Genomic DNA, 19,128 nt, shown 5'->3' on the forward strand with positions numbered 1-19,128 from the left:
GGTGCACCGAGTCACATGACACAGCAACATGCCATTGATTTCCGTGAACTTCTACGGGCGCAGGGCCAACAAAATTGCCTCTGTTAAGAAACCTCTTTAATGTTTTTCATTGAAACCTGTTTGGCTGTAAAGAGTAGCGTCTCAAGTTTCGTTTGATGTGCCACTTTAAAAAAATTCATTCATTTTTCATGTAACAGCGTGCTGATAAACCTGATGTCCACATACATGGATTTTGGGACATTATTCCCTCAAATGTAAAAAAAAACGTTTTAGTAATTTTGAATTACTTTCAACATCTGTGGGTCATTCAGCTTCATCTTAATATACATTTTGTTATATTTTATTTTGTTATCTCTGTACAATACTGTTCTATTCATTAACATTAGAAAATGCATTCCTATTTCACATTGAGAATCAATGGGTTCATCCAAAAGCTGAAAATTTTGCTTTCAGAGGCTTTATATGGAGTTAGGATGAAAATAAGGTGCATTTCAATCTGTTCTGAGATCAGTGCAGACAGACAGCACACTGGAGGTTAAGTCATTCACTAAATAGGGAGCAAGGGAGCATCCTATAGCTCTCTATGCAATTAAGTGCATTCACTCGTAAAATCTGATCAAAAGTTCAAGTTCAGGCTGCAGATGATGTTTGGATCACTCAACATGTTTGACAGACATGTGACAATGATAATCAGTACATAGATTCAGAATTTATAATGTATCATTTTATTTTAACATGGTTGACAGTGATTGGATGATGCTGGACATTACTTTGAATCAGAATTAATTATGCTAATTTCTGATGTAATGTCTGTAACGTCTCAAAAACATGAATAATCAACACTCCTGGAAACATAAACAATTTGATAAAAATAAAATAAAATCTGAATTTCTATAAATTTCACAACATATATGGACATACATTTTTAGGAATACTATTTGCCATTAATATTCAAGACATTCTGATTAGCATACAATATGAACTGTATACAAAACTGAAACTTTAAATAAGATCTGTATCACAGGCTAGCAAGACAAACAAACAATCTAAACAACACACACAATATTAAAAAAATAACATTTGTGTATTATATCATTTTCGAAAACATTTGTATTTGACTGTTTTTAAATTAAATTTATACATATTATAAATTGCACTTTCATTATTTTAAGTTATCATTTATTATTTAGATTATATCATTTATGTTTATACAAATATTTAGCTTAGCTTTGTTACCTTTTTTTCTTTTAACTTTTAAAAATAAATAAATACATAAATTATTTATTTAAAGTCATTTATAGTAGCCTGTAATGATACGAATTGTCGCCCTCTAATCTAATTTATCGGTCTGAGCCTTGGTAACATCCTCTGAAAAGAGAAAACATCATCTGATAAGGTAATAAAGTGTGACGTTCCTCTATCATTTGCCCATTGAGAAACTTGACCATGATACTGACTTCAGATCAGTCAAGACCCTTCTCCTCCATGGCAAACCTGCGAGAGAGAATCACATGACGCTGTTTCAGGATCAGCTGATTGCTGTTTCAAACTACAACCGCCCGGAGTCGCTGTTCTGCGCACTGCATTCACGCATTCATCAACACACACAGGAGAGGAATTGAAAGTGTGGCACCTTTTTATCGACGCACAGTCTGTAGTTAATGGATTGAAAGAAGAGAATAAAAAGATTTAATTAATATTTAGCAGCTTTTACAGCTGAACCCGGAGTTAAAGCTGGAAGGAGGCGGCGGATCGCAGATATGCACGCAGCAGGATGGATTCTATGTAACTCAAATGCAACGTGATGAGATAACGATGAAGATGATGATGGCCCAGGGCGAGAAAGATCCGAAACATACCAACCAAGTCGTACTGGTCAAGAGAATTATAATGAAGGATGATAACCCGGTAAAACATGTTATGCATGCTTATGTCATGTGTTATTAACGGGTTATTACACGTTAAATCCACCATTCCATTGAGACTTATTCATTGGAACGCATCTGTCGTTGTATGTTGTCAAATGTTGATATTTTGGTTTATAGTGTGGATATGTAAGCATCAATATGAAATTATCTATACATTTAGGCGTTTTAAACGCGGTTAGCACTTCTGCTATCTAGGCAAATCACGCTATTTTGTAATTAATTTTTTTTGTCATGTTATTTATCGTTATATATCTAATTTGATCATAGTAACGTTTCTCGTTGTGTATTAACGCGTGTCATATATGAATATTATATTTGTAGTTTTGGGAGGATAAATGAATGCTATTTTATCGGACTGAAGCGCTGCTATTACGCAGTCTGTTGTCATGGAGATCTCGGAATCTTCATTCATGTATTCATGATATTTCTGGAATGTTTAGTGTTGTTACATTTGTAACAGTGACAATGTTTTTGTTTCTTAGTGTCACTGTCTGTGATGTCATACACTTGTGTTCTAATACCGTTGAGTTTATGACCTTTTAATAATGTGATATGCCATTTATCTGACAGTTTATAAGATAAATATTTGTTTGCTGATTTGTTTTGATTATAAACATATTTTTCATTCATACAGGGTACACGTCAGTGTATTACATTACGTAACTATTGCAGTATTCTGTCCTGTTTCTATATTATTGATGTATATTTTGACCTTTTATATCATTACATCACACAATAAGTGCTCATAGAATTTACATTTACATTTATTCATTTGGCAGGCGCTTTTATCCAAAGTGACTTACAGAAGAGGAATAATACATCATAAGCGATTCATCTTAAGGAGACAGTGGTATGAAAAGTGCTGCATTACAAAGTTTCACTAGCATCAGAACAGTAGTATCCAAGACAGATTAGAGTGCAATAAGAATATATATAATTTTGTATCTTTTTATGAGTGAATGGTTAAGTGCTCATGGAAAATATGTGATAAGATATAAGATCTCTTTTAGCTGTTTTTTGAAGACAGAGAGTGAGTCTGCTTTACAGATGGAGTTGGGAAGGTCATTCCACCAATGTGGTACAGTGAAACCGAAAGTCCGGGAAAGTGTTTTGGTGCCTCTTTGAGTTGGTACAACAAGGCGCCAATCCTTAGCCGACCGCAGGCTTCTGGTGGAAACGTAGCTCTGCAGAAATGATTTTAGGTATGCTGGAGCAGACCCAGTGACTGTTCTGTATGCCAGCATCAGAGCCTTGAATTTGATACGTGCATCAACCGGCAGCCAGTGAAGAGAGACAAGTAGTGGTGTTACATGCGCTCTCTTTGGTTCATTAAAGACCAGACGTGCTGCTGTATTCTGGATCATTTGTGGGGGTCTAATTGTGCATGCAGGGAGGCCTGCAATGTGAGCGTTACAGTAGTCCAGTCTAGTTATGACAAGTGACTGAACAAGAAGTTGTGTGGCATGTTCAGAGAGGAAGGGTCTTATCTTCCTGATATTGTAGAGTGTAAATATACATGATCGTGCTGTCTTTGAGGTGTGGTCTGTGAAATTTAGTTGGTTATCGATGGTTACCCCTAGATTTCTGACCATTTTGGAAGGCGTTATTGTAGTTGAACCCAGCTGAACGCTGATGTTGTGACTAACAGCAGGATTGTCTAGAAAGACGAGGAGCTTAGTCTTCTCTGGTTGAAGTTGCAGGTGGTGTTCCTTCTTCCAGGCTGAGATCTCTGCCAAACAGGCCAAGATTTGAGCAGTCACCAAGGTGTCATTGGGCTGGAAAGACAGGTAGAGCTTTGTGTCATCGGCGTAGCAGTGGTAAGAGAACCCATGTGCTTGAATGATGGGTCCCAGTGATGTTGTGTATATAGAGAAGAGAAGTGGCCCAAGCACTGATCCCTGAGGTACCCCAGTAAGTAGCTGATGTGACTTGGACACCTTACCTCTCCAGGCTACCTTGAATGATCTACCTGAGCAATAGGACTTAAACCAGTCAAGCACATTTCCTGTGATGCCCAGAGTAGAGAGGGTGGAGAGTAGGATCTGATGTTTGACTGTGTCAAAGGCTGCAGAAAGGTCCAGTAGAATCAGGACGGATGATCTGGATTCAGCTTTCGCCTGTTTCAGTGACTCAGTGACAGACAGCAGGGCAGTCTCAGTAGAGTGTCCACTTTTAAAGCCTGACTGATTGTCATCCAGCAGCTTGTTCTGCGAGAGATAGGCAAAGATCTGATTGAAAACTGCCCTTTCAAGTGTTTTCACCATGAATGGGATGAGAGAGACTGGACTGTAATGTTCTATTTGTGTGGGGTTAAGTGCAGGTTTTTTCAGCAGCGGAGTTACTCGAGCCTTCTTAAATGTAGTGGGAAATTATGCCTGTAAGTAGAGATGTGTTAATTATGTGTGTGAGTGCAGGTACGATCGGACGGAGAGATGGCTTGGAGAAGGTGGGAAGGAATGGGGTCAAGGGGACAGGTGTTGGGGTGGTTGGAGAGGAGGAGCTAAGAGACCTCAGTGTCAGTCAAGTTCAATCTTTAAAACCCATTAAAGACCCATGAAAGCTTCAAATAACTCCTCTGAAACACAGTTATTTTGTTAAATGTCTGAATCCATTACATTACCCCTAACCTGAACTCACTGGAGAAACTAAGAAATGTGCTTAATGTACAAATGGGATTAAATTACACAGATTCATCTTATCTATAATTTAAAAGACAAATTAAGATGATATAACTTTGCAGGCAAGTGCATATTAACCATCACTTGCAAGATGGAATTATTGAAGGTTAACACACCTTTTTATAAAAAATATTTTGAGGGTTTTGCTTTTACTAAATTCCTTTTATCTTTTGTGTAACCATACACCCCAGAGGAATACCAGTGAGTCTTATTGAGAGCTGTTGTTTTTGGAAACATGCCACACATTGATTCAACATTATTAATAATGTGCTGTTTATTTTGATGATGTTCCAGGTCCAGCAGGGAATCGGGAAGCCCAGTGTGTATCACGCTGTTGTGGTCATCTTCCTGGAGTTCTTCGCCTGGGGTCTCCTCACGACGCCAATGCTTACTGTGAGTTCTGCTTAGGAGTTAACCATCAGCCATGCTTTTTGGAACCATCAGTGTTGATTCTTTTCCAATACTGATAGCTCCAAAAAGCATCTATCGGCATTGATTAGTCGTCAAAACTGAAATATTGGTCGACCTTTAATGAAAACGACTGTGTTTGAATGATGCAGCATCCAGGCCACTAGGTGTCAGTGTATTTCCAAAAAGGTCAACCGATATATCGGTTTTGCCGATTTATTAATGCCGACAGATGCTTTTTGGAACTATTGGTTATCGGAAAAAATCAACACCGATAGTTGCCGATATTTTTATCTTTTTTCTCCAAGTTCCTCTGTGGCCAAAACCTCTTATCTGGTGAATATATAGGCTATAAACAGCTTAATTTGGTGAATATTTACAGATAGAGGTAGGGCTGTCACGATTATGACATTTAGCTGATGATTAATGGTCAAACAAATCATACTCCTTAAGAAGTCATTTTTACACATTTAACTTGAAATATATCAATCAAATAATAAAATATGGATATATGATTTGCTTTTAAGGCTTTAAAAACTTATGAACGACATGAAAAATAATGTTTTAAATATAAAAATATTTCAAATATTTCAAATATTTCAAATATGTCTCTCTTTTTGGCCAGCTTTAGCTTTTACATTTACACTGTTGTTTTTTTTAACTCAGATTTTTTACATTTGATATTTTTATAAAAAAAATATTTGCATATGTATTTATTATATTTATCTAATATTTTATTATATCATGCAATAGTAAAATATTTCTGTCCTAATTTCTTCACTTTCACACGTTATTTTAGTGCTCCGATTAAACCCACGAGCCCTTATTTGTCATGAATCCCTTTGAGATTTCGTTTCATAATTTCATCACTCCACAGAAGCGTTTGTCTCCTCTGTGTTACTGCGTGTATGAACCAGGAACATTTGCCATTACTCGATCATTTAAAGTGAAACTGGAGCGCTTTGCGTTCACTGTCACAGTTTATACTTGTTCGTTTATATTTTCGCGAGAGTTTGGCGTGAGCCTCTGCTGACAGCGCACGCATCAGAGGTCTCGGAGTTCAGCTGAATGACATACAAACGTGCCTTTCATGGCATTTATACAGTATATTCGCTTAAAATTCCCTTATTTGGGCATTAAAATGTGATTGGAATTAGAATGTCCAATAATCGTGGTTGTCTCAAACAATCGCGGTTAGATCAAATAACCGCAATCAGACGGTTATTTAATAATTGCGACAGGCCTAGATAGAGGATTGTAACGTAGCACCTGTCAATGTCACTGTTTATGGACTAAATCATGGTTATTAATATGAAATATTATTTTTTTAAAGACACATATGAAGCATAGACATTATTGAACGTTTATTGACAGTATATAACCTTAATTGTTTGTTGAGTTCATGTTGATTTTGACTGACAGTGTCACTAGAGAAAACGAATTAAGTATTTTATAATACCAGATTACCGGACAGTTGACAAGCAAACTCTACAATTGATGAATGATGATCTTCTGTTAATGAATTACTGCTCATACAGTATTTGTAGCCCATATGACAATGTTAACTTAATAGTATTTTTATTGAAAGACATTTTAGATGATTGTAAGTGTGCATGTTTTGTTTGGAAGCACAGACATATAAAAACAAGATTCCCCCTGTGTATTTTGGGCTTGTTTATAGTTAAAAGTCCAGCATTAGGCACCAAATCTGAACTTTGAGATTTTCAGTGATTAGGATTTTGGTTGCACAACAAACACGCATCTGGGATTAATTAAATCCATGAATGAAAGTGTCCAATAACAGGGCAGTTACTGAGATTTAGCGAGAAGCATTCAGCTGGTCATGTGATCCAAACATGGCTGCCCCCATGAGGCGCCCCTGCCCCATGTAGAATAAAAGAGCTTTTACTGATATGATTGAACTCTTTATCTCACATGAGTGGTCATGATTTTATACATATGTTTCAAAATGATGCATGTTTTTACTTCACATTGATCTTGATAAATGTTTTTACTACCTTATTTTTGAGAAATAAACTGAATGTATTAAAATGTTATTTACTTAATAATTGTTTGTGCATTTTTCATTTTTATAGGTTTTACATGAAACATTCCCTAAACACACCTTCCTAATAAATGGCCTGATTCAGGGAGTGAAGGTAAATGTTGTTGTTGTCATTGTTTTAATGTATTTGACTGATTAGTCCATATCTATGACTGATTAATTGGCCATTTTGATATTATCGGCATTGACTAATACCTGTGTCAGTTCCAAAATCACTTGACAATACACATTTCCTGTTTACAAATGTTTTGAGTAAATTTAAAATAAAGTAAATATTTTAGTACATCTTATTTATATGATGTATAATGCTCTCTAGATACTGGGATCGACATTGGCTGTAAAAACCCCATATCAGACTCATTGTCATGCTGAGTTTTGTTGACTATGTTGTTGTTTTTGTTCATCAGGGTCTGCTGTCGTTCATGAGCGCTCCATTGATTGGCGCTCTTTCGGATGTTTGGGGCAGACGGTCGTTTCTGTTGGTCACTGTGTTCTTCACATGTGCTCCTATTCCACTCATGAGACTCAGTCCATGGTAATTTAGGATTTTGTACGATGCATGACCTTGATGTCTTGAAAATAAACACATTTACAGATGTCTCGTTTTAATGATTAAAGGCATCTCATTCAAATGTCATCTCTTTTTCAGGTGGTACTTCGCCATGATATCCGTGTCCGGCGCTTTTTCTGTCACCTTCTCTGTGATCTTTGCTTACATCGCAGACGTGACGGATGTACGTGAGAGGAGTACGGCGTACGGACTAGTAAGCAACTCCTTTCTGAAATATTGTTGAAAGATCTCAGAAAAACACATAACTGTCCAGATCTGTAAAGCTCAGATCATTTAAAGAGAAATGTTTGAGTTCATATTGAGATCTCTTGACTTTTGATTGCAGACTTTAGTATCTTGGAAAGTTTGAGACATTGTTGAGATCTCTTCTGAGATTGTAAAGGAGATACATGTGAGATTACTGGGAAAATCAGAGAAGCAAGAGATGTTGCATAAAATACTAACACAATCAGTATGGAAACTTAAATTAAGATCTGTATCACAGGCTAGTAAATCAAACAAAATTAATCAAAACAACACAAAAACAGTTAATAACATCAGATCTAATTATATATATATATAAAAACATGGTATTTACAAATGGTTACAAATACACAAATAATAATATGACTTTTAATGCAATATTATTAAAAATAATAGAATATATTACAAGTTAATTATTTTATAATAAGTAATTATTTTTATTTATGCATTAATAATATACATATATGTATATACAAATTTGTATAAATACATTATAAAATGCATTAAAAAAAAAAAACTATATATAAAGATACTTCACTTTCCTTTGTTTTGTTATCTGTTTTTTATTCTTTATTTTTCTTTATTGTAAATAAATAGTGTTAAAGCAGGGGTCTGGGTAGCTCAGCGAGTATTGACGCTGACTATCACCCCTGGAGTCGCGAGTTCGAATCTAGGGTGTGCTGAGTGACTCCAGCCAGGTCTCCTAAGCAACCAAATCGGCCCGGTTGCTAGGGAGGGTAGAGTCACATGGGGTAACCTCCTCATGGTCGTGTTTAGTGGTTCTCGCTCTCAATGGGGCGTGTGGTAAGTTGTGCGTGGATTGTGGAGAGTAGCATGAGCCTCCACATGCTGTGAGTCTCCGCGGTGTCATGCACAACGAGTCACGTGACAAGATGCACGGATTCACGGTCTCAGAAGCAGAGGCAACTAAGACTTGTCCTCCGTCACACGGATTGAGGTGAGTAACCGCGCCACCACAAGGACCTACTAAGTAGTGGGAATTGGGCATTCCAAATTGGGAGAAAAGGGGATACATTTTTTTTAAAAATATTGCTAAAGTCATTTATAGTATTCTGTAATTCTTCCAGCTGTTTCCTGTCAAGGAGTGAAATTACACTGAACTCATTTGTAATTTGTCTTTCTAATGGAACTACTGTTCATATCAGTGAAACAGTTTTATCGCTTTAGGTTTCTGCGACGTTTGCAGCAAGTCTGGTGACGAGTCCTGCCATCGGTGCGTACCTCTCGGCCAGTTACGGTGATAATCTGGTGGTGCTGTTGGCTACGCTCATCGCTCTGGCCGACATCTGCTTCATACTGCTGGCCGTCCCAGAGTCTCTACCAGATAAAATGAGACTCAACACATGGGGAGCGTCCATATCCTGGGAACAGGCCGACCCATTCGCTGTAAGAACACCAAGCATCATGATATCCAACTGCTGATTGTTATGTTATGGTCGAAAACCAATATGATGGCTACAATTATAGATCTATACTGTTTATCCTGTTTCTAAACAAAAAAACTTTTAAATGTACAGTAGAAAAGATGGAAAGCAGTTTAGTGCTTTTGAAACATACAGTTTAAAGGAATTTTCATCTAAAAATTAAAATTGTCATCATTTACTCACCCTCATGCTGTTTTAAACCTGTATGAATTTCTTTCTTCCGTGTAACACAAAAGGAGAAATTTTGAAGTATCTTCACGCAGCTCTTTTTAATACAGTAACAGTTCATAGTGACCACAACTGTCAAGATTCACAAAGCACAGGAAAACAAAATAAAAGCATCATAAAAGTAGTCCATACAACTTGTGCACTAAATTTCAAGCTTTCTGAAGTCATGCTAGAGCTTTGCGTGACAAACAGAACAAAATTCAAGTTTGTGTTTGGAACAACATGAGGATGAGTTGACCCTTTGAAAAGCAAAAAAACTGGCTTTCAATAATGACCTAACCAGACCGAGACCGATAATTACATTTAAAAAGCTAACATATAACACTGTATATATTATTATAACTATTTGAGTTATTGTACACTGTATTATCTTTATTTGGGGGCCTTTTGTCAGCAAATGTTGATATATGAGATTAATTGCAAAAAAATTCGATTTATTAATCGGCATCTCATGTAATTAATTTGATTACATTTTTTCATTGATTGACAGCCCTATTTATTTCTATAATAATAAATATATTTAATTAATCCAGTACTGATATGGTTACCGATCTATCTTGCAGAAGATATAAAGAGTTTCTTCTGCATGAAAAGAATACCCTCTGTCCCAGCCTTATATTAGGGATCCTGTATGTGTAATTCGTGATTTTTATGTTTTCTTTACAGTCTTTGCGTAAAGTTGGGCAGGACACGACAGTTCTTCTCATCTGTATAACAGTGTTTTTGTCGTATCTCCCCGAGGCGGGGCAGTACTCCAGCTTCTTCCTCTACTTGCGTCAGGTAAGATGCTTATTTATTGGTTTTTGCGGACAACATATTCTATATTTATCTGTTTGCCCTCGTGCCCTGTTTCCCCCAATTAAACAGTATGTCTGCATGCATTAAACTTTAATTAGCAGTTTATCCTGCCAGGCACTTTATGTTTAATATCTGCTATTGTTTAACACGCCCTACTCATGATTAATTAGCTCGGATGACTTCACATCTCTGTCTGGGATTGTTATTGCTGCAGCACATTTCAAATGACATAAAAGAGGAACCTATTTTACATGCAACTTAAGCTAAGTAGGACTAAGTATGCAGAATAGCATATTACTTGTACTATTATTGCAGTATGCATTATTTATATTGTGTACAGTATGCTTCTGTATAAACTGTATTCATGGATGACCTACTACATTTGCCAAAATATTCAATAGAATGTAATAAGCTATTATTATGTTTTTATAAGTATGTATAAGTACATATTAAGTATGTATACTGCATACTGTTTTACATACTATTTGAAAAGAAACAGTAGGCAGTGTATAGTATATACTACACATGTAGTATGCTAGTATTCCATTCTGAACACAACCAGTTTCATATCAATTGCAGGAAGTTCCAGTTTGAGGTTGTTTTGAATTGTTAGTGGCATTCAGTCCGACTGTTTGCAGCGGTTAGTTAGCTCAGTGACGGCTCATTACTGGACATAACCGAGTTTATTTGATTCAGACCCAGTGGTGCACACTGATAGTGATGCATTCTATCTCTCTGTCTCTCAGGTCGTTAACTTCTCACCCAAAACGATCGCCGTGTTCATCGGCGTGGTGGGAATCCTCTCCATCGTGGCTCAGGTATTTAATGGAGGCAAAATTCTTCACTTGTGTCGTTGAGTTGGTGAGGCGGCGTGTGAAAGTGGCTCTTGCAGACGCTGTCTAATTGAATTGAATTCCTTTAAAAGTTCACAGGTAAACGTAATGAAATAAAGGCAGCACAGTAATGAGCTGATAGCACAGCACTTGTTGCTTTGAAAGCTGCTTTATTTAAGTAGAAGTGAAAATGGCCTTAATGTTTATTACTGGCAACATTAGCAAGATTTATGAAATTCAGTATCCAAAGTTATGCTATAAATAATCATTATCTGTCACTTTGACTTTCTCAGACGCTGTTTCTCACTTTATTAATGAGGACCATCGGAAACAAGAACACAGTTCTGTTGGGTTTGGGCTTCCAGATTCTGCAGCTGGCCTGGTACGGTTTAGGATCAGAGCCGTGGTGAGTTACACGTGTTTCAGTATTCACAAGAATCACCTGTTTGTACCTTTTAATACAATTTTTATTTTCACATGGCACGTAAAAAACCAAGTATACTTTGGCCTGATTTAGGCTGTGTGATAAATTAAATATTCACAATATATTTGCGATAATTTTGATGGATATTGCAATGATTTTAATGCGCTTTTTATTTAGCCTTTAAGTTTTCTTAAAGAGCGTGTCATTAGACTTGTTACGTGATCCTTTCTTGTCTTTGAACTCGTGAGTATGTGAGCGTTAAGACAGATGTTTTATAACGTCTCTGATTTCAACTCGATTCATTTCTGTTAGTCAGTTCAAACTGTCCGTTTCCATAAATCGATTCAAAACTGATTCATTGATTTGTTTGCAACTTCACTCAAAACCTTTGTGTGGCGTTTTACATGTATTAAATAGTTTTTAGTAAAAATTTAGTATACGTTATTAGGCCTTTATGACAAAATTAATAACGGTCGATTATTTTCCTTGATGTTGTCATCACGATTCATTTCAATTAAGTTAACACTTTCATGTTTAGTTAAATGATCAATTTTGCTGCGCTAGTTAATATTGATGTTTATTACTATGCATTTTTTAAATTAGTGCATCTAAATGAAAATGATTAAATATGATTCTCCCTTATGTTCATTTACTGAAAAACTGCACTATACTTCTTGCATTAAAAGAATAGTTCACACAAAAATGAAAATTCTCTCATCATTTACTCACCCTCATGCCATCCTAGATGTGTATGACTTTCTTTCTTCTGCAGAACACAAATGTAGGTCCATACAATGCAAGTTAACAGGGTCCAAAACTTTGAAGCTCAGAAAGCACATAAAGGCAGCATAGAAGTAATCCATAAAACTCCAGTGGTTTAATCCATGTCTTCTGAAGTGATATGATAGGTGTGGGTGAGAAACAGATCAATATTTAAGTTCTTTTTTACTATAAATCTCCACTTTCACTTTCACATTGTTCTTCTTTTGTTTTTGGCGATTCATATTATTCGTGCATATCGCCGCCTACTGGCCAGGGAGGAGAACTAATAGAAAAAAAGGGCTTAAATATTGATCTGTTTCTCACCCACACCTATCATATCGCTTCAGAAGACATGGATTAAACCACTGGAATCTTACTGATTACTTTTATGCTGAATAGTGAATGGTGGCCAAAACCATGAAGCTCCAAAAGCACATAAAGGCTTTTGGAGCTTCATCGTTCTGGTCACCATTCAATTGCATTGTATGTACCTACAGAGCTGAGATATTCTTCTAAAAATCTTCCTTTGTGTTCAGCTGAAGAAAGAAAGTCATACACATCTGGGATATTTTTGAGTGAACTATATATATATATATACTGTATGTCAAAATGGTAAAAGCTATATTGCCTAGCCCTAGTAACAACCCTCTGTTTTTGCTCAAATAATGAATCTTATCCATTTGATGTTCATTGTTTCTGTGTCCAGAAGCACTTGTCATTTTTCATGATGTCATGTTTGATGTAATTTAGGATGATGTGGGCGGCCGGTGCGGTGGCAGCCATGTCTAGCATAACATTCCCTGCAGTGAGCGCTTTAGTGTCACGCAATGCAGATCCAGATAAACAGGGTAAAAATCTGCTCTCATTTTACCACAGTATTATATTTGAACTTTAAAAACAACATGAAATGTATTTTTTATGTTCTGACATAATGGGGAAATAAAGTAGGATGGGATTTGATTGGATCGTGAAATGTGGTCTTTGATATTATTGGTTAACAGTTATTTTCCCCTTGATGACATCAGCAGAAAGGTAGTTTCAGAGGTGGAGAAAGTTATTCCATTTTGATGAAAGATTACAAAGACAAATATTTTCTTTGGAATAATGTGCACTGATTATCATGTATTAAGAAAGTAAATAGGGTCAATTTAAATTTCATGTTGTCTTTTATAGTTACAATCTGTGCAATTAAGAGTTTATATTGTGTATATAAGATGTTTATGTTTGTTTTATTTCCTCAGGACTGGTTCAGGGAATGATAACCGGCATTCGAGGTCTCTGCAACGGTTTGGGTCCCGCACTGTACGGCTTCATTTTCTTCCTCTTTAATGTAGAGCTGAGTGGGATCACGTCGATCGAACCTGACTATGCAATCCCCCTAACGACCCCTACTGAGGTACTGTCCGTCTGGCTGTTTTATGGGAATAATTCGTCATCATCCTCTGTAAAATGTCCTTCCTTTAATATGTCCTTTTGTCTGTTTCTCACGCAGAAGACAACGATCCCTGGTCCGCCGTTCCTCCTTGGTGCCTGCACAGTGGTGGTTGCGTTTATAGTCGCTCTGTTTATCCCAGACGACCCAACTCCGCCACCGACGCCCTGCCAAAGCCGAAAGACCAGCGCGAGTCTGGCGGGAGCCCACACCAACACCCTGCTGCCGGGGAGCGATGAAGACTTCGAACCTCTGCTGGAGGACAGCAATGTGTGACTGATTACTGAAGCGAAATTACGTTTGGAATAGCGAAACGAAAGCATCAACACATCACAAACCCTCCCCCCATTCAGCGACTAACATTTGGGAGCGTGCAGTATTTATTTAGTCTGTTTTATTCTGATTTATCGGTTTTGAACCGATATCAGTTTATAATTTTAATTGAGGATTTGTACTTTGTTCTACTTTAAATACACAACTGAATCAATACACTAAGGGCTTGATAACTGGGATCAGATACGCTGTAGTGGAAACGGAGTTGCTTTCTGGTTGGTTCTCGAGGAACTTCGATTCGATTCTGGAGTTATAATGCAGAACTCTTCATGTATTTAGATCTTTGGGCAAAGTGCAGTAAAGTGTGTTGTTGTTGGAGCTCGTGGTGACTTGAAGCTTATCGTTGTAGTTGGACGAGATGCCGTGGTTTCTGTACACAAGCCTTAAAGTCACATATCCTGAGTGGTATGAAAAGGTTTGAATAGATTAGAAATGCATCCGGGTTGCAAGTGCATGATGAGTGTTTGTGGGGATCTAAACCAAACCCAAGACACTAGAGCACCTGATGTTTGGTGAAAAGTAGTTACTAAAGCTGACATAGTTATTTAGGCCAGTTATTATCAAACGGACACAGCTTGATTGTGAAGTTGCGGGAAATGTGTGTGTGAGAAGGTAAAAATTCTATGCAGCAGTGTAGGGAATAGTCAAAATCTTTTGTCTCAAGTTTTAAAGTCAACATGAAATCAAAATTGACCCTATTTATTTTATTTAAACCGATATAGTGGTTTTACAGATTAATCGTGCTGATAGTTGCTTTTTTTTTTTTATTCCTCTATGATAGTTGCTTTTTTGTCCATTGGTTATCGGCAAAAATCTATGTCGATAGTTGCCGATAGTTTTTTTTTTTTTATTCCTCTATGATAGTTGCTTTTTTGTCCATCGGTTATCGGCAAAAATCTATGCCGATAGTTGCCGATAGTTTTTTTTTTTATTATTCCTCTATGATAGTTGCTTTTTTGTCTATCGGTTATTGGCAAAAATCTATGTTGATAGTTGCCAATAGTTTTTTTTATTCCTCCATGTTTTCCTCCATGATAGTTGCTTTTTTGACTATCGGCTACCAGCAAAAATCGATGCCGATAGTTTCTGATAATTATTTTTATTTTTATTCCTCCATGTTTTCCTCCATGATAGTTGCTTTTTTTTTTACTATCGGTTATCGGCAAAAATCTATGCCGATAGTTGCCGATAGTTTTTTTTATTCCTCCATAATTTCCTCAATGATAGTTGCTTTTTTTTACTATCGGTTATCGGCAAAAATCTATGCCGATAGTTGCCGATAGTTTTTTTTTTATTATTCCTCTATGATAGTTGCTTTTTTGACCATAGGTTATCGGCAAAAATCTATGCTGATAGTTGCCAGTAGTTTTTTTTTTTTATTCCTCCATAATTTCCTCAATGATAGTTGCTTTTTTTACTATCGGTTATTGCCAAAAATCTTTTCCGATAGTTGCCAGTAGTTTTTTTTATTCCTCCGTGTTTTCCTCCATGATAGTTGCTTTTTTGACTATCGGCTACCAGCAAAAATCGATGCCGATAGTTATTTTTATTCCTCCATGATAGTTGCTTTTTTAACTATAGGTTATTGGCAAAAATCTATGCCGATAGTTGCCAATAGTTTTTTTTTTAATTTCTCCATGTTTCTTTGTGGCTGTTATTACTACAGTATAACAGCGGCTACTACAGGTGAAATAAAAATGATCACTGACACCTCGTGGGGATTTGCTGTATCTAAATCTTTCATCATTGAAAATATTCACCCATATTTTTATCCTCACTTCAGTGCACATTTTGTTATTTGACTTGATAATGACGTTTTTTTAATTTAAAAAAAAAAAAAGAAAAGCGACTACATAGAAAGGTGCCCCTTCATCACACACATCGTATCTCCAACTTCATATCTTGTGTATATAATAATAATACCTTATTCCTCATCAAACCTAATCTGGTGAAATATACATATATAAAACCATTTACCTGGTGAATATATAGGCTATCAAAAACTTAATTTGGTGATGCTGCGGATGCTGCGTTCCATTCAACTTGGAAAGTCGGATTTTCCAACTTCCGACTGGGAAAAGTGCAATGGAATGCCACTTGAAGTCGTAATTTCAACTTGGAAAGTCCTGCGGAAATTTTAAACTCTGATTTTGCCGATATGCAGGTGTGTGACGTCACACAATCATGTCGGCACCCAGGAAGATATACAAAATAAGTGATAAACATTCACTTGTATTAAATAATATCGATAAATGAGTCAGAGTTCATACATTACATGATATTAAAGCGTGTTTAACAAATGTTAGCAGAGTAGCAGGTGTTCAAAACATGGTAAATGATACTCTCTTTTGATAATCGCACACCTGTAGTCAAACAACTGCTAAGATAACGGGAGTGTTGCAGTTTTGTTTCCTTAAAATATCATTTTCCGAGCATCTGACAGTGGAATACATTTATGGTTGGAGATCGGAGATATCAAGTAGGAATATCCCACATCCGCAGCATTAATATAGAGTATTGTAACAGGGCCAAGTCACCATAATTTCAAAATAAGAGTCCCCAATGTGTTTCAGGCATGTTTATCATTAAAAGTCCCGTGTTATGCACCAACTCTTTAAATATTCTATTATTATTGTACCCTCTGTGTCTGTGCCCATCATAGTAAGGAAAGACTAAGACAATTTTTTTAACATTCTATAAATCTATTTTAAAAACTATCTGCATTTCCACCACTTTGGTTATTGGTATCGGTATCGGCAAAATCCACTATCGGTCGACCTCTACTTTTTACTTTCTTAATACAAGTTTAGCTGAATTGACAGCAATTTTGGCATAATGTTAATTACCACATTTCAACTCATCCCTCCTTTTCTTTAACAAAAGCAAAAATCAAAAGTTACATTGAGACACTTACAATGGAAGTCAATGGGGTCAATCTTTGGAGGGATTAAAGGCAGAAATGTGAAGCTTATAATTGTATAAAACACTTACATTAATGCTTCTGTTAAAAATCATGCATTATTTGAGCTGTAATGTTGTTTAAATCGTCTTTTTTTTTATTTATTTTTTTTAAAGAAAAGTAGTGACAAGTCGAAATTAATTTTTTTAATAATCAGTATTATGCTACATATGCTGTCGCTTGAGCTTAACTTGTATTGAACCCGGAATATTCCTTTAAAACACATTGTTATTGTGCACGAATCATCTGTGCACATTATTCTAAAGAAAAATATGTTTTTCTTCAAAATGTAATAATTTGCTCTGCCTCTGAAACAACTTTCTTTTTCTGCAGATGACACCAAGGTCGCTCAAGTTTCAACCAATGGGTGTTGGTGGGAAATGCGTATTTATCACATTATTTTCTTTGAATATTCACATTAAGTCACATTAAGGAAGTATAATGGGTTGCGAATGCCGTTTCATGTTGACTTTAGCTTGTTCTCTGAGAATAATGGAACATTACTCATGTTTAACTCGATCTGGTATTCTATAGTGTTTTAAATAGTACAAAATTAATCCAAATATAAAGTTAGTACTTTAGTACTCCCAAAGAAAGAATTGCGCTGTGCAATAGTTGGAGTTTTACTTAAAATATTTATAATTAAAGGATAATTATAAATTTTTTTTTTTTTTTTTTAAAGTAGCCAACATCTATGCACCAGCTACCTCGTTTATGGAGGTTTTGATTTTGTGGAATGAGGTGAGAATTTGACCTAAATCTATTTTGTATATTTTTTTATCTACTTTAGAAATTATTATTTTTTTATGTATAGCCACATTCCGTTCAATATAGGTTTTTGGATCTTTCCGAAATCGATCCATGATTGAAGAACTTGTTACTGAGAGATTAATATATTGTTTGTGTTCCTCATTAAGTGCCCTTTTTTTTTTCTTTTTTTTTTATGAATTCTGTGTGCTCTCATACAATAATCAGGGTTCCCACAGGCATACACTATATGGACAAAAGTATTGGGACACCTACACATTACACCTACAGGAGCTTTTATGACATCCCATTCTAAATCCATAGGCATTAATATCAAGTTGGTCCCCCCTTTGCAGCTATAACAGCTTCCACTCTTCTGGGAAGGCTTTCTACAAGATTTTGGAGTGTGTCTGTTGGAATTTTTGCCCATTTTCCTAGAAGAGCATTTGTGAGGTCAGACGAGTGGGCCCGGCTCACAGTCTCCGTTCTAGTTCATCCCAAAGGTGTTCAATAGGGTTGAGGTCAGGGCTCTGTGCGGGCCAGTCAATTTCTTCCACACCAAACTCATCCAACCATGCCTTTATGGACCTTGCTTTGTGCACTGGGGCACAGTCATGTTGGAACAGAAAAGGGCCTTCCCCAAACTGTTTCCACAAAGTTGGAAGCATAGAATTTTCCAAAATGTCTTGGTAAGCTGAGGCATTAACATTTTGAAAAATTCTATGCTTCCAACTTTGTGGAAACAGTTTGGGGAAGTCTCTTTTCTGTTCCAGCATGACTGTGCCCCAGTGCACAAAGCAAGGTCCATAAAGGCATGGTTGGATGAGTTTGGTGTGGAAGAAATTGACTGACCTCACAAATGCTCTTCTGGAAAAATGGCCAAAAATTCCAACAGACACACTCCAAAGTCTTGTAGAAAGCCTTCCTAGAATAGTGAAAGCTGTTATAGCTGCAAAGGGGGGACCAACTTGATATTAATGCCTATGGATTTAGAATGGGATGTCATAAAAGCTCCTGTAGGTGTAATGTGTAGGTGTCCCAATACATTTGTCCATATAGTGTAGCAAACCTGGAAATATCAGGGAATTTTAAAATTGTGATTTCCAGGCCTGGAGATTTCAAGGAAGTTTCTATAGTGAACACATTTGTTTCTAGCTATGCTCTTCTCGAAAATATTTCAGCAGCTAGAAGCTAGAGTGCAATCTGAATAAATTGATTTTTTAAAATTCTGATCATGGAAAAATCATGGAATTTCATTGGTCAAAAGGTGTGGG

The 19,128-nt window shown here is 36.4% G+C and overlaps 1 protein-coding gene across 1 annotated transcript; it reads left to right on the top strand.

Annotated features, from left to right (window-relative positions):
- The first annotated feature begins 1,607 nt into the window (after positions 1–1,607).
- On the top strand, positions 1,608–18,142 carry mfsd14ba (major facilitator superfamily domain containing 14Ba). Its single transcript, XM_051686366.1, has 12 exons — positions 1,608–1,908; positions 4,901–4,999; positions 7,111–7,173; positions 7,487–7,614; positions 7,729–7,843; positions 9,082–9,300; positions 10,233–10,346; positions 11,111–11,182; positions 11,491–11,603; positions 13,134–13,231; positions 13,625–13,779; positions 13,876–18,142. The coding sequence occupies exons 1-12, from the start codon at positions 1,795–1,797 to the stop codon at positions 14,089–14,091; spliced, it is 1,506 nt and encodes a 501-aa protein (XP_051542326.1). The 5' UTR covers positions 1,608–1,794; the 3' UTR covers positions 14,092–18,142.
- Positions 18,143–19,128: the final 986 nt, after the last annotated feature.

Source organism: Myxocyprinus asiaticus, chromosome 43 (genome assembly GCF_019703515.2).
Source record: "Myxocyprinus asiaticus isolate MX2 ecotype Aquarium Trade chromosome 43, UBuf_Myxa_2, whole genome shotgun sequence".
NCBI lineage: Eukaryota > Metazoa > Chordata > Actinopteri > Cypriniformes > Catostomidae > Myxocyprinus > Myxocyprinus asiaticus.

What these genes read in the sequence shown, in the direction of transcription:
- mfsd14ba (XM_051686366.1), top strand. Translation starts at nt 1,795, where the DNA reads ATGCAACGTGATGAGATAACGATGAAGATGATGATGGCCCAGGGCGAG. An exon ending in AACAGGCCGACCCATTCGCT is followed by an intron (nt 9,301 to 10,232) that starts GTAAGAACACCA and finishes TTTTCTTTACAG; the next exon opens with TCTTTGCGTAAAGTTGGGCA. An exon ending in TGCAGATCCAGATAAACAGG is followed by an intron (nt 13,232 to 13,624) that starts GTAAAAATCTGC and finishes TTATTTCCTCAG; the next exon opens with GACTGGTTCAGGGAATGATA.